Consider the following 13,958-nt stretch of genomic DNA (forward strand, 5'->3'; position numbering starts at 1 on the left):
AAATTCCAGCTAACTGGCCAGGGCCTCCCTGCTGGACTCAGCCTCTCCCCCAGATTAGCCTGTTTTGAGCCAGATGACACAGGAATGTAGCTGAACTCCACTCCTGCTCTAACAAAACACCACCAGCCAGTTTATCTTTACGCCTCCTGCTGACACCAGGGTGCCCCCTGACCAGCTGCTGCATGTTCTGCTGAGGACGAGGTCCTCTGCAAAGCCACGGAACAGCTCTGTCATTGTTTGCAGAATGATCATTCATAGCTCCTGTCTCTCAGGGAGGGAAGACAGAGCTCCTGGAACCCGGCAGAAAAGGGAAGAAGGAGCAGAATGCAAGGAGTCAGTGGGGCAGGAGAGGCGAGACTAAGTGGAAAAGATGCGAACAGCCTAAGTCATATGGTGATGTGAACCTTAGAAATGCCTGAAAGAGAACTGGTTGGCATTAATTACCATGATAGGGTGTACTGAGAATGGATAGATGGATCCTCCAGGCTCTCACTACCTGGCCAGAACGAACCAGATGCTCTTGAGCTCTCACTTGCAGCACTGTTTACTCAGAAGATTTCATACGAGCTTGAGACACATCTCTGAGATCTGGGAGAACAGCAGAGCTGGGGAACTTCTTCTCTTTCCAAGGGACTGGGGAATCAGACATCCCTTTAAGAGACGTCTGAAGACACTTTGGAATTGCTGCACATTTCCCTTGAGGTCTGGAGTCTCTAGGCAACTGGCAGGTGGAATCCAAGGAGAAGAGTTCCGATAAGGAGCTCCTGTGTCTCGTTTAAGATTATTTCTGCTGTAAATTGTTCCCTGGTATTGTCTTTATATTTTTGTATCTTAAGAGACACTCATAACTAGTTCCTGCCCAGAATTTATCCTGATCTGTACAGCACAAAGCAGAGCAGCCTCTGGGTTCCAGATGTTAAATTATTTCTATTTTTTAAAAAAAATCCTTCACCAAGGTGTAACATTTTTAAATGGCCTCGTTTTTATGTAACCCAAAAAATTATTATATATTTGTTATTCTCTCTGCTGGCTCCACACACAACTAAAATTAATGGTAGCTTGGGTACAAGTGATCATGACTTGATCACATCTATAATGTGCAAAGAGAATAAAATTAAGACAAGATATATACTTGGCAGATTAACAGGTCCAATTTCACAAAGCTGAAAATAATTATGAGCCAAATTGGCCGTGAGGAAGAATTTGTTCAGAAAAATCTGAAAGATAATTGGAAATAACTTAAGGACACCTTACGAGATGCCCCAAAAGCCACAATCAAGCAGAAGACTGTACTGGTTCAAAAAAAGACCTGTTTTAGAGGGGAAGTGAATGCAGCTATAAAAAATACACACACGAAAATGTAACAAATGAAAGAAAGGGGAAGTTGATAGCAATTAATATAAATGAGAAGTTAGGAATGGTAGAAAATTGATAAGGAAAGAAAATGGGACACAAAGAGAAATCTATGGCCAGCATAGGTAAGGACACTAAGAAGAAGTTTTTAAAATGTATTATGAACAAAAAGAATCCTGACAATGGTGTTGGTCTACTTCTAGATGGAAATAGTAAAATTATCAATAATATCCAGAAGAGGCAGAAGTGTTCAACAAATATTTATTTTCTGTAGTTCAGGGAAAAACAGAGGATATAGTCTCATCACATGGTGATAACACTCCTTCCATGCCACTAGTATCTCTGGAGGATGTTAAACAGAAGCTATTAAAGTTAGACATTTTTAAATCAGCAGGTCCAGATAACTCGCAGCCAAGAGTTTTAAAAGAGCTGGCTAAGGAGCTTGCTGGACTGGTAAAGGGTGATTTTCAATAAGTCTTGGAGCATTAGAGAAGTTCCAGAAGACTGGAAGAGAACTAATGTGGTGCCAAATGAGATGACCCAGGCAATTATAGGCCTACCACCCTGACATAAATCCTGGGCAGGATAATGGAGTAGATGATATGAGACTCGCTGAATAAAGAATTAAAGGGGAGGGTAATGTAATTAATGCAAATCAACATGGGTGTATGGAAAATAGATCCTGTCAAACTAACCTGGTATCTTCTTTTTGATAAGTTTACTAGTTTGGCTGATAAAAGTAATAGTGTTGATTTAATGTCCTTAGACTTCTCAAAGGCATTTGACTTGGTACCATGCGACATTTTGATTGCCCGACTAGAATGATATAAAATTACCATATTGTTGTATGCAGTGTTGTGCCCGCGTTAGTTCCAGGATATTAGGGGGACAAGGTGTGTGGACCAACTTCTGTTGATGAGAGGGATAAGCTTTCGAGCTACACAAAGCTCTTCTTTAGGTCTGGGAAACGTACTCAGAGTGTCACAGCTAAATACAAGGTGGAACAGTTTGTTTAGCATAAGCAAATATAAATGTGTACAACTAGGAACAAAGGATGTGGTCCACACTTACAGGATGAGGGACTCTACCTTGGGAAGCAGTGATTGAGAAAGATGTTGGGGTCATGATAGATAATCACCTGAACATGTGACGCTGTGCCCAAAAGAATAATGCAATCCTAGGATGCATAAACAGGGGGATATTGAGTGGGAGTAGAGAGGTTATGTTACCTCTGTATTTGGCATTGGTGCGACCACTGCCGGAGCACTGTGTCCAGGTGTGGTGACCACAATCCAAAATGATGTTGATAAATCAGCCACAGTTTAGAAAAGAGCCATAAGGATGAGAAAGAATTAGAAAACATGCTTTATAGTATAGTCTGTACTCAAGGATCTCAATCTATTTAGCTTAACAAACAGAAGGTTAAAGGATGACTTGATTACAGTCTGTAAGTACCAACATGGAAACAAACATTTAATAATGGGCTCTTCAATCTAGCAGAGAAAGATCTAACATGATCCAATGGCTGGAAGGTGAAGCTAGACAAATTCAGACTGGAAATCAGGTGCAAATTTTTAGCAGTGAGAATAATGTAACTATTGGAACAATTTACCAAGGGTCCTGGTGGATTCTCCATCACTGACAATTTTTACCTCAAGATGGGATGTTTTTCTCAAAGCTCTGCTCTAGGAATGATTATGGGACAGTTCTGTGACCCATGTTATGCAGGAGGTCAGATTAGATGATCACAATGGTCCCTTTTGGCCTTGGAATCTGAGTCTATGAAAACAGAACACTCTTTTTAGATGGTTATAAATTTGGTATCAAACAGCTAACTCTTCGTTTTAATGCCCAGATAATTAACATGTGTCCCCACTGAGCAAGCCACAATAGTTTTAGCAGAGATCCTGCCCAATCAGAAAACCCCTCTACTGTCATAAACAGATAGCTAAGGGTTAATGTTCTTTTACCTGTAAAGGGTTAACACAGAGAACCAAACACCTGACCAGAAGACCAATCAGGAAACAAGACTTTTTCAAATCTGGGTGGAGGGAAGTTTTGGGTGTGAGTTCTTTTGTCTTGGGTCTGACCCTCTCGGCTCTGAGAGTGATTTTTCTATCTCCAGGCTTTCTAATCTTCTGTTTCCAAGTTGTAAGTACAAGGATAGTAAGACAATAAGTTTATATTGTTTTCTTTTGTATTTACATGTGTGTAGTTGCTGGAATGTGTTAAATTGTATTCTTTTTGGATAAGGCTGTTTATTCACTTTTTTTCTTAAGCAATTGACCCTGTATATTGTCATCTTATTACAGAGACCATTTTATGTCCTTTTTTCATTCTTTTTAAGACCTGTTGGAGTTTTTCTTTAGTGGGGACTCCAGGGAACTGAGAGTCTGCAGCTCACCAGGGAATTGGTGGGAGGAAGAAGTCAGGGGGAAAATCTCTTTGTGTTAGATTTACTAAGCCTGACTTTGCATACCCTCTGGGTGAGGAGGGAAGAGAGATTAGCTCTCTGTACTTGTGTTTCCAGGACTGGAAGCAGGGAATCTCCTAGGGTCATCCAGGGAGGGGAGCCTGGGAGGAAGTAACAAGGAAACAAGGGGAGGGGGTTATTTCCCTTTGTTGTAAGACTCAAGGCATCTGAGTCTGGGGGTCCCCCAGGGAAGGTTTTGGGGAGACCACAGTGAGCTAGGCACTGTATAATTCTTAGCTGGTGGCAGCGATACCAGGTCCAAGCTGGTAACTAAGCTTGGAGGTTTTCATGCTAACACCCATATTTTGGACGCTAAGGTCCAGATCTGGGAAAAAATGTTATGACATCTACAAGGATCAGTTTATCAGAGGAAAAGACAGCAGTAGGGAGTGATTTCCCTAGCCCATTCTGAAGGAGAATCATCTATAGCAGCAGTTCTCAAACTGTAGGTCATGACCCTGTTTTAATGGGGTCACCAGGGCAGGCATTAGCCTTGTTTGGGCCTGGGATTGAGGCCAAAGCTGAAGCCCAAGCCCCACTGCCCAGGGCCAAAGCCTGAGGGCTTAAGGTTATAGGCCCCCTGCCCGGCTTTGGCCCCCATGCCGCTGGCGGCGGGGCTTGTGGGGGTTCAGGCTTCACCCAGTCCTGGAGTCGTGTAGTAATTTTTGTTGTCAGAAGGGGGTTGCAGTCCACTGAAGTTTGAGAACCCCAGATGTACAGTCTGGTGGGATATGGTTAGAGATGCCATCCAAATAAATTATACTACTCAGGCCTGGAAACGGGAAGTGGAAAGACATTACTGGCCACTGAGTTCTCTCTCTGTTCAAAACACCTGTTCTTCTCTATAGCCTGAGCCCACATGACTCAGCAAATGGAGCCACACAGCAGCCCATGAGCCATTGCACCTGAGCGCTGACAAGCTTCTGCCTATGCTGTGCCCACATGGAGTGGGAGCGAGTGAGGCAGCAGCATGGCCCGGAGCATGCCAACAGAGCATCCATCCAGCAGGAAAGGAGGTGGGAGCCAGCATCCTAGAAATACCCATCCTGCCTCACCAGCTTCAAACGTGCTGTCATTAACTATTCATAGTCATTCATTTAGCAAGACAGGAGTTGGAGTGTTAGGTTGTGTCTCAAGACACAATTCCCTGCTCTCCCACAGACTTCATATATGACCTAGGCTTAGGCAAATCACTTAGCTTCTCTGTGCCTCCATTCTCCTGTGTCCCATGGGGAGGCTAGCACTTCCCTGCCTCGCCAGGTGTTTGCGGGACATGCATTAAAGATCATGAGGATCTCAGGTACTGGGATGATAGGGGCCATACAAGTACCTTAGGGAGAGGCCAAGTTAATTTCATTTAGGTGTTCACAGATGATGGTGGTTCTCACACATGTATTCATTATTTTAGCTTATTAGCAGACTAATTCCCGCAGATACCTTTTTGTCTCTGGCTTGTTGGAGCATTCAAGATTGGACTGGTGTTAATGTTGATTGGACACATAAGTCACATGGTAGGGTTTGTGCACTTCAAGGGTTACTGTTAAAAGCAGGTTTCTGCCGGGAATTCTGCCAGTCCTGAACTCAGGGTTTCGTTTAGTGAATAGTCTGTAGTAATCACTTAAAATTTGCTGCTTCCAGGAACAGTCCTGGCCATTAATTTGTTTGCTAGAAAATTCATGGGAAGTGAACAGGAAAGGGGCATGAAAGTAGGAAGTTGGTGTGTTTAAAAATTCAACAAGATAGTGTGGGAGTTTCTCTCACTGTATTTGTCTAGTTTCTAATAAGACTCCAACTGCGCTGATGTAATTTCAGGGGGTTGCTGTGCTGTGATCCAAGGCATTTTCAGAACTCTGACCTGCAAGATGGGGTCGCCTATTATGACCATTTCTCGCATATAGTTCTTTTCCCTCAACACATTGTATTCCTTGCAAATACTCCAGGTTTGGAGTTCCTGAAAGACAGGGCTGCATTGGGAGCTGCTTTCCCAAACCTGTGAAATATGATCTGCAACAGGAAGCAAGTGGAGAAAAACCTCCTTCTCCCCAAGGGATGGTAATAAGAATAGAGAGAAGCAATGCCGGACACAAGCAGGCTTTGTGTGGCAGGGCCAGGAGGGGAAGGTGCATAAAGCTCCATCACACAATCCATAGCTGATGGGCCACAAAACACCATCACGTTTGAACACTGCAAGCAAGGACTGCTTTATAAAACTTCAAGGCCCCTTAATGTGCACTGGCCTGGGCATCCCAGGGGTGAAAAAATCCACATTGTCCCACAAATCTGCAGTGAAAAAGGAAGACTGAGGCGTCAGTTAGAAGGTTAAGACGAGTCGGTGAGAGGAGCATTCTGGGAATCGTAGTCCACAGGACCTATGCATGACCCGCTTTGCCTTTCACTATTACAGTTACGATCTGCCAGGTTAAGCCATTTAACAGCTCCAGCTGCACTGAAGCTTTGCGCTCTTTCACATGCTTTGAATGCAATCGTTCTGTGCCACTGTGCAGCCACACTAGGAGCTGGGTATTGAGCTCAGGTCGCTGACTCCCGCGGACAAAGTGGGGTTCCAGGGCTCTTCCCTGGCCCCAGACAGAGTGTAGAAAAGCCTTGACACACAGGCTGCAGAAAGTTCCTTAGAACTCACTCCCCCGAGAAGCTGGGCTCCTGACGCAGACACTAGGAGATCAGAACCCGGGTCCTCTGCTCCTCACCCTGAGAGGGGAGGATTATGCGTGTGTGTCAGCCACAGAGTGGCTGTTCAGTGCGAAGCCAGCAGTCAGCTCACTAGGCGGAAGGCACTTACCCAGCAGGGCCTGAAAGAGGTCACTTCGGAAGATGTGCGAGACCTTTCCGATTGAGGCCTTCAACTGCTGCTCCTCTGGAGCCCTCAGCGTGGTTTGGTACCTGGTCAGAATCGCCACTGCCCGTTGAGTGTCTGGGGAGACAGCACAGGAGAACCCTCAGACAGCATCAGAGCATCACGTAACACATTGCATCACCCACGTCACCACCCATCACTGCCCCGTGGCACTTCTCCGTACCCACACCAGGAAGGGGTCTGCTACCCACCAGATCAATCCCTGCCACCGGGGACCCCTCAGGCACACCAGTGAAAGTGGGCCAGACCCTGCACCGCTGATTTACCAGGCAGTGAAAGACGAAGGGTCACTGCTGAAGCCAGGCACAAATTATGGAACTAGTGGTTCTGTGGGTCTGATTCCTCTGATCCTGAAGGTAAGAGACCGGACAGACTGTACCCACCTAGCCCCAAATATGCTGGAATTACACTGCAACCCCCACCCTCAGCATCTGGCCCTAAGGCAAGGCAAACAGGCCAATCCAGGGGATGCACCCAGCTGCACTGCATGCTGGGATCCCATGTCTCCACAGGAGCATGGCGGTTAGTGCCACTGGAGGGAGGGGAAAGGTTTCTGGCTGCATTGCATCCTGGGAATCATGGTCTCCATGTGAGGCCACTCTCCGGCAGGGGAGAGCAGCCACAAGCTAGGGCAGTTATGCACAATGGGTGTTGCCCACTGGCTCCCCCCGGGCCACGGCTGGCTCTTAGTGGGGCTGGGTTTGGACAGCCCCCTGCTCCCCAAGCTGGTCTTTGGCGGACAGGAGCCACGTCCGCTCTGAGCTGCCTGATAGTGCCGGCCCTGGAGGTAGCCTACCATTTAGGCAGCCTAGGCAATCGCCTAGGGCGCCAGAATAAATGGTGGGCGCCGTTTTGCCGGAGGGGGCGGCAGGCAGCTCCGTTCGAGCTGCCGCAGTCGTGCCTGCGGGCGGGCAGACGGTCGGCTGCTCCCGCGGCTCTGGTGGACCGCTCGCCGGCACCACTGCAGCAGCTCCACCAGAGCCGCGGAGCACCGGACCCTCCGCAGGCACCACTGCAGCAGCTCCACCGGAGCCACGGGACCAGCGCGCGGGGCAGTGAAATTGCCGGCCGCCTAGGGCGCTCAAACCTCTAGCGCCGGTCCTGGCTACCTCACATTATGGACATGCTGCCTTCACCAAAAGAAAGAGAGGCTGTAATGGCAAGGTTGGCTTGGGTCCAGGCTGGGGCTGGGGGCTGGGACTGAAGCACACAGATGGGCTTGGGAGCCAAGGGCTGGGACAGCAGGGGCCTGACCCATTTCCATCCGGAGAGCTGAATGTTTCTCTGGATGAGCTCAGCTCTATAGCCCGACGCAGGCCAGCTCCTGTAGCTCAGCAGCAGCCCCTTGTCCTAGCAGAGCAACGGATCTCACATAAACAAGAACGTTTTGCACAGACCTTGGGCTGGTCCCATCCCTGTCAGCAAATGTTTCCCTTTGTTATGGAGGCAGCAGGAAAAACAAGGGACTTGTGTGGGGGAGGAGGGAGGTCAGGGCACATCTCTGGACCTAGGAACTCACGCAAAAGGGTTGATCTGCCTTGCTAGTCCTGCAGCATCCAGCACTCACAGCAGGGGACAGAGCACAGAAGAAGGGGATCTGTGTCCCTCAGAGCCTAGACTCAGGCCACCTGGGGTCCCTGTTCCCATTCTCTGAGCCTGGGGATTTCTGCAGGGACATGGTCCTGGCAGGGAGACAGAAACCCCCCAATCTCCTCTTGGCTGGAAGAGGAAGGTGGTTTTGTCTGTGTCACCTTTCCACACTGGTGTATTGCAGGCCCCAGAATGGAAAGAGGAAGCAGGTGAAGCATGAATAAGCCTGAATACAAACAAACAGAGTCTGTTCCCTCCAGAGCGGGTGAGAGGCTGGGATCTCCTGGGACGCCAGCTGGATTCACTGGGTTTGCTGGGGATTCCAGGCTCTTGCTAGCCCTGGAACGTAAAGCCCCTCTGCCTACAGAACCTGTTCAGCCCGGGCAGCGGCTGCCCCGGCTTCGCACACACGCTGCTCAGCTCACCCTTCCCCGGCCAGAGGGTCAGTCTTGTAGCCTGTTCACTCTGTGGCCTGGCCCCTGAGACTAACAGAGCGGAGCCAGCAAGGGCCCGTGTGAGGAGGCTGGCTGCCCCCAAACGGACAGAAAACCAAAACTCACGCTGCTTCGGCTGTGGAAAGCGCATGAGCCCAGGGGAGCACGAGACACATCCCTCCCCTGCGAGGCTGCACAGAGGGGGTCCGGTACTGTCTGGGCGTGACAGATACAGTGCACTGAACCCCACACAGGCCCACCCCACAGGTGCTGGGGGGTAGGAGGGTCTGCCCAATCTTCATCCCACAAAACAGAACCTCTGCAAGTGCCCCAGAATCGCCTCCTGCTGTAACAATTGGGTTCCACCTTGGCCTCACTCCCAGCTGGTCCCATACAATCAGAAGTGAACACAGCCTGAAGCTGCGGGGTGGGCTCTCACCACACCAGACCTGGAGGAGGGGAGGGCCGTGTCCCCTGGCCTACGACTACAGACAAAACTGGACTCCAGGGAAACACGTCACACGACAACCCCATGAGGCCTGGTGGATGCAGCAGTGACTGAAGAGAGCCTGAGCCCAGGTGCTCCCGCCTGCTACCAAAGGGCTAAAGGCCCGAGGGACCAGCACAGGGGGGTGAGCACACAGCTGACCCCCAGGCACAGATGCCAGCTCAGGCCCTCAGCACACTGAGACCAGCAGGACCCTGCCAGTGCCAGCACCCGTGGCCCAGTCCGTGCCCAGGGGCTCTGGGCCTCGCTCACGCTATGCCACGGCTAGCTGCAGCTTCTCCTGGAGCTGGCTGGCAGAGATGCCCTGGTGGACACGCCTAGGGGAGCTGCTGGGCTTTTTCCAGTCAGGTGTGGCCTGGCAGGCACCTGGGCATTAGCCCCGCGCAGGGGCTCGTGGCAGTCAGGGTGCTTTTGTGCCCGTGCTGGGCAGAGCTGGGAACTGCGGGACCAGCAGGATGGGGAGGGGGCTGCTACTGCAGCAGGAACTGCAGAGGCACCTCTGGGCAGAGCACCACAGGGCAGGGCAGCTCCTCTGGTTTCCTACCCAGCAGTGCCCCGAACTCACCCACACTCTGGGAGCCCAGTGGGGTTGGCACTGGACAGAGCTGCTCTGCAGCCAGAGCCCATCCTCACTCCCAGGTGTCGCTGGGCCCCCTTCGGTCCTGGGGACAAGGAGCCAGCTCTGCCCAGCCCAGGGGAGCTGGGAAAACTGGCTTTACTTGCACCTGGCCCTGACGGCTCAAAGCCAAAGCCAGCTGTCTAGTCAAAGCTCCTTCTCTCTGGGTCTGGGGCACTGCCAAGGCAGCTCTGGGCTGGGCTGTTTGAGGCTCTGCGCCTCCCTGGCTGGCCCCAGTGCCAGGTGTCTCCTGCCCTCGCCCCAGCAGCCTGGCCAGGGCTCGGGCTCCAGTCCTTACCTTGCCTACTGATCATCTCTCCGCTTGGCAGAGCTGTGGGTCCCTTGGCAGCTGCTTCCTCCAGTGCTTGTGGCCCCAGGTGCCTGCCCTCATGTCAGCCCCTCAGGCCGGTCCCTGGAGGGAGCAAGCTGCCCTGGGAAAGCGATACAAGGAACTGGCAGCCTCCTTCCCCAGCCGCAAAGGCTCCTGCAGTCTGGGAACCGGCCCTCTCCCCCTAGTTACTGCCCAGCCTGGCCAGTGCTGGGACCGTGCCCCAGGGCAGCCCCAGGCGAGCCCCTCAGGCCAGGCCCACGCCAACTCTGCCAGGCCAGGGAAGCAGTGAGCTCCCTGCTGTCGCCCTGGGCTGTGTGGAGTGCAGGGGCTGGGCTGGCTCAGGGGCGGGCCCAGCCATGGAGGAGGGCTGGCCTGCACTGCTGGCAGCAGGGGAAGGGGGGCCTGGCCCTGCACAGTCCCTTGGACCCGGGCCTGGCCCAGCCCTGCCGCCTGTGTCAGCACTTCAGGGCTTGGTTCTAAGGCAGTGCTGGGCCGGGCCGGACATTAACCCTGGCACTGCCAGAGGAGAGGGACGCCAGGCCCAGCAGCCAGGGGGGTGGGACTTTGGGGGACCAGCCCCTCCCCAATATTAGGGGCTTTGCATACATAGACACCTGTCACACCCTCCCGCAGAAAAATAGTGTCCCAATTTTTCACACTTGTCCCCTGGTCACCCTCATGCTGTGCCGCCCCACCTCCATTACCCCTGTCCATGCCCCTCCCCCTGAGCCAGGGCTGGGAGTGGGGCTGCAGGTCTGGGGGGTTGGAGGGAGGGACACAGGCAGGGGTAAGAGGCTGGGGCCACAGTTGGGGGCAGGGCTGAAAGCAGAGCTGGGTAGCACTCCCCCCATCCCCTTGTGGGGGCTGCCCAAGGCCCCAGGTGCTTCCCCCTCCAAACATTCCTCTGTGCTCTCCAGGGGAGCGCACCCCACAGGCCGGTGGCCTTTGCCCTAATAGGACTTCAAATTATGTGAAGTGATTTTGCTGACCTCACCAGAACTACTGCACGCTGGTCTGGGAATTAAGGGGGTGTGTGTGCACGTGCGCTGAGGGCCGTTAGGAGAGCTGGGGGAAGCTTACAGCTGGGATAAGGGGCGGGAAGGAGCAGCATGGCACTGGCAGAGCTCTGGCCAGGGGAGTCCAGGGTTGAAGGTCAGGATCAAGGGGTGAAAGGGAGGGCAGAACAAGGGGTGCTGGAACAATGTGTACAAGGGGGTGCTGAGAGCTATTGAACCAAGCTGTAAACCCTGGATATAATGGAAACCGCTTCAGGCCTGGGGGTGTGGCAGCCCCCCGCAGCATCCCTTGCTAGAGCACCTAGGGGCTGAACTGGGAGGGGAGGATGGACAGTGTGATGACTGAGCAGCAGCTCCGTTTCCTACCACGAGCCTGGTTAATACACAGTTCAAGGGTCTGGGGAGGGAGAGAGAGAACTCAAAAAGGTAGGGCAGCAGGAAGCCAGGGATGAAGACTCAAGGGTGCCATCATCACAGCGTTTAGCTAGAGGCCCCAGCAGGAGGCATGGAGGGAGAGTAGGCTGCCAAAGTTAAGTGCTGCAGTCTGGGACACTAAGACTCCACAAGCTAGGCTGAGGTAGCAGGACACCACCGCTATGGAGAGGGCAGCAGTAGGACTGGAATGGGATCGAGAGCTGCAGCTTAGAGTACAACAGAGCAAAGTAGCTGCCCGGGGTTCCTAAGCACGCTGGTTCTTAGAACAGACCTGGGCAGTGCCCTAGGGTTGCAGGAAGGAAAGCCCAGGATGGATCCAGTCAGGGCCACCCCAAGGATTCGGGGGGCCTGGGGCAAAGCAGGGGAGCAGACATAAAAAAGGCACCACCCACTGTGGCGCTTGTACTCACCGGGCAGCGCTCCAAGTCTTCGGTGGCGGCAGGTCCTTCACTTGTGCTCGCACTGAAGGACCTGCCGCTGAAGACCCGGAGCGAATGAAGGGCCAGCCGTCAAAGTGCCACTGAAGACCCGGACTGCTGCCGGGTGAGTAAAAATTAAAAAAGGTGCCTCTAGCTAGGGAAGGCATTTTTCGGCCAGGGTTCACAGGGCCCAGGGCAAATTGCCCCACTTGCCCCCCGGCAGCCCTGGATCCAGCAAGGAGGTATTTTTCCTCCCCCACCCCCACACTACAGCCTCTGCTAACAGGGCCGGCTCCAGCTTTTTTGCCACCCCAAGCAGCGAAGAAAGAAAAGAAAGAAAAACCTGATTGAGCTGCTGCCGAAATGCTGCTGAAGAGGAAGAGAGGGAGTAAAGGACCCACTGCCAAATTGCCGCCAAAGACCTGGCCGTGCTGTCCCAATCACGGACAGAGTGCCACCCCTTTCTATTGACTGCCCTGGGCCCCTGCTTCCTTCGCTGGTGCCTGGAGCCAGCCCTGTCTAAAAACTGTCCCTCACAGTGTTCACCTCTCCTCTGTTCCAAGCTGCAGCAACTGAGAACAAGATTGTTGCTGAACCTTCCTACAAAGAGAGGGTGCTTAGACATCGAAAGGCGCAGTACATAGAAAACAGAAGGCATCAGAACTTCAGACACTCGAGAAGAGATGAAGGAGAGCCAGCTCCTAGGCCTGTGCACCCTCCCCAGTGCAGAGAGCATTTTACAGGGAGGACAGCAGGAACCCAGAGTATTTGGAAAGTTGCTTGTATAGGTTGGAAAGTGTTCTGCGGACCAGCCCATTCACAACTTCAGCTTCTGAGGTGCACACTCAGTACCTCTGCCCACTGCTAAATTCAGCCCCATTTTCCCTGGAGCTGTGCTATGACTAGTCACACAGACTCCCATACCTGGAGCAAGGGGGCAGTTTGACAGGGAACCTAGAGATTTTGCTGTCAGGGGAATCCTCCGTTCCCTCCTCCTGCTCACATGCCCCAAAGGCCAGTTGATTTGGGCAGAGGTCCAAGGCTCAGCTCCAGCCCCCACCCTGCACGCTGAGCCCCACTGCAGTCACAGCTTGTACTGAAAACAACTTGAAAACTGACACTTGTCACTGCTGGGCCTGATCCCGCTCCATTTGCCATCCCCCAGCTTGGAGTGTTTTATCCATAGCGGGTGAGGGAATCTCTCTTATTGGACCAACTTCTGGTGGTGAGACACAAAACTTTGGGTCTCAAGCAAGCTCTTGTCCAGGCCTGGGAAAGGAACTCCCTGGTACTGAGCTGGGACGCGGAGAACAGGTAACTCCGTACGCTAAGCTAGCGCACGTTCTAAGGCACCAGACAAGGTACAGGGCCTGTTAACACCCCACGGTCACAGGACCAAGAGGGGAGTTAGTGGGTTAAAGATCATTGTAATGAGCCATAACTCCAGTGTCTGTTCAGTCCATGATTTTTAGGGTCTAGCCAAGTTATGAATTTAAGCTCCCTGGCTCGTCTGTTGATGGTCATGCACAGGCTTCCTTTGAGGATGAGGACTGGTCTCCAAAGCTTGTCTCTCACTAACAGCAGTTGGGCCAATAATATATTGCCTCACCCACCTTGTCTCTCGCTGTCCTGGGATGACCTGGCTACAACGCCGCAGTAACAAGAGGTGCCAGTTCCTTGTTTCGACACTAGGTGGTGGTGACAGAACACAGATAGCACAGCTCGCATGTTTGCTTTTTGCATCCTTACCCACAGAAAGGTCCAGTTTTCCAAAAGCACACCTCTACCTCGATATAACGCCGTCCTTGGAAGCCAAAAAAATCTTACTGCGTTATAGGTGAAACTGTGTTATATTGAACCTGCTTTGATCCACCGGAGTGCACAGCCCCACTCCCCAGAGCGCTGCTT

At 52.1% G+C, this 13,958-nt stretch overlaps 1 protein-coding gene across 1 annotated transcript in view; it reads right to left on the bottom strand.

The window, feature by feature from the left end:
- The window catches only part of DLG3 (discs large MAGUK scaffold protein 3), a 185,201-nt gene extending 174,928 nt beyond the window's left edge, over positions 1-10,273 (bottom strand). Inside the window, exons 1-2 of the mRNA XM_050964919.1 lie at positions 10,148-10,273; positions 6,627-6,758 (exon numbers count right to left, since the gene is read on the bottom strand). Coding sequence (XP_050820876.1) covers positions 6,627-6,758; positions 10,148-10,163 — 148 coding nt within the window. The 5' untranslated portion in view covers positions 10,164-10,273. The remainder of the gene's footprint in view (positions 1-6,626; positions 6,759-10,147) is intronic.
- Positions 10,274-13,958: the final 3,685 nt, after the last annotated feature.

This window comes from Gopherus flavomarginatus, chromosome 8 (assembly GCF_025201925.1).
Source record: "Gopherus flavomarginatus isolate rGopFla2 chromosome 8, rGopFla2.mat.asm, whole genome shotgun sequence".
Classification (NCBI taxonomy): domain Eukaryota; kingdom Metazoa; phylum Chordata; order Testudines; family Testudinidae; genus Gopherus; species Gopherus flavomarginatus.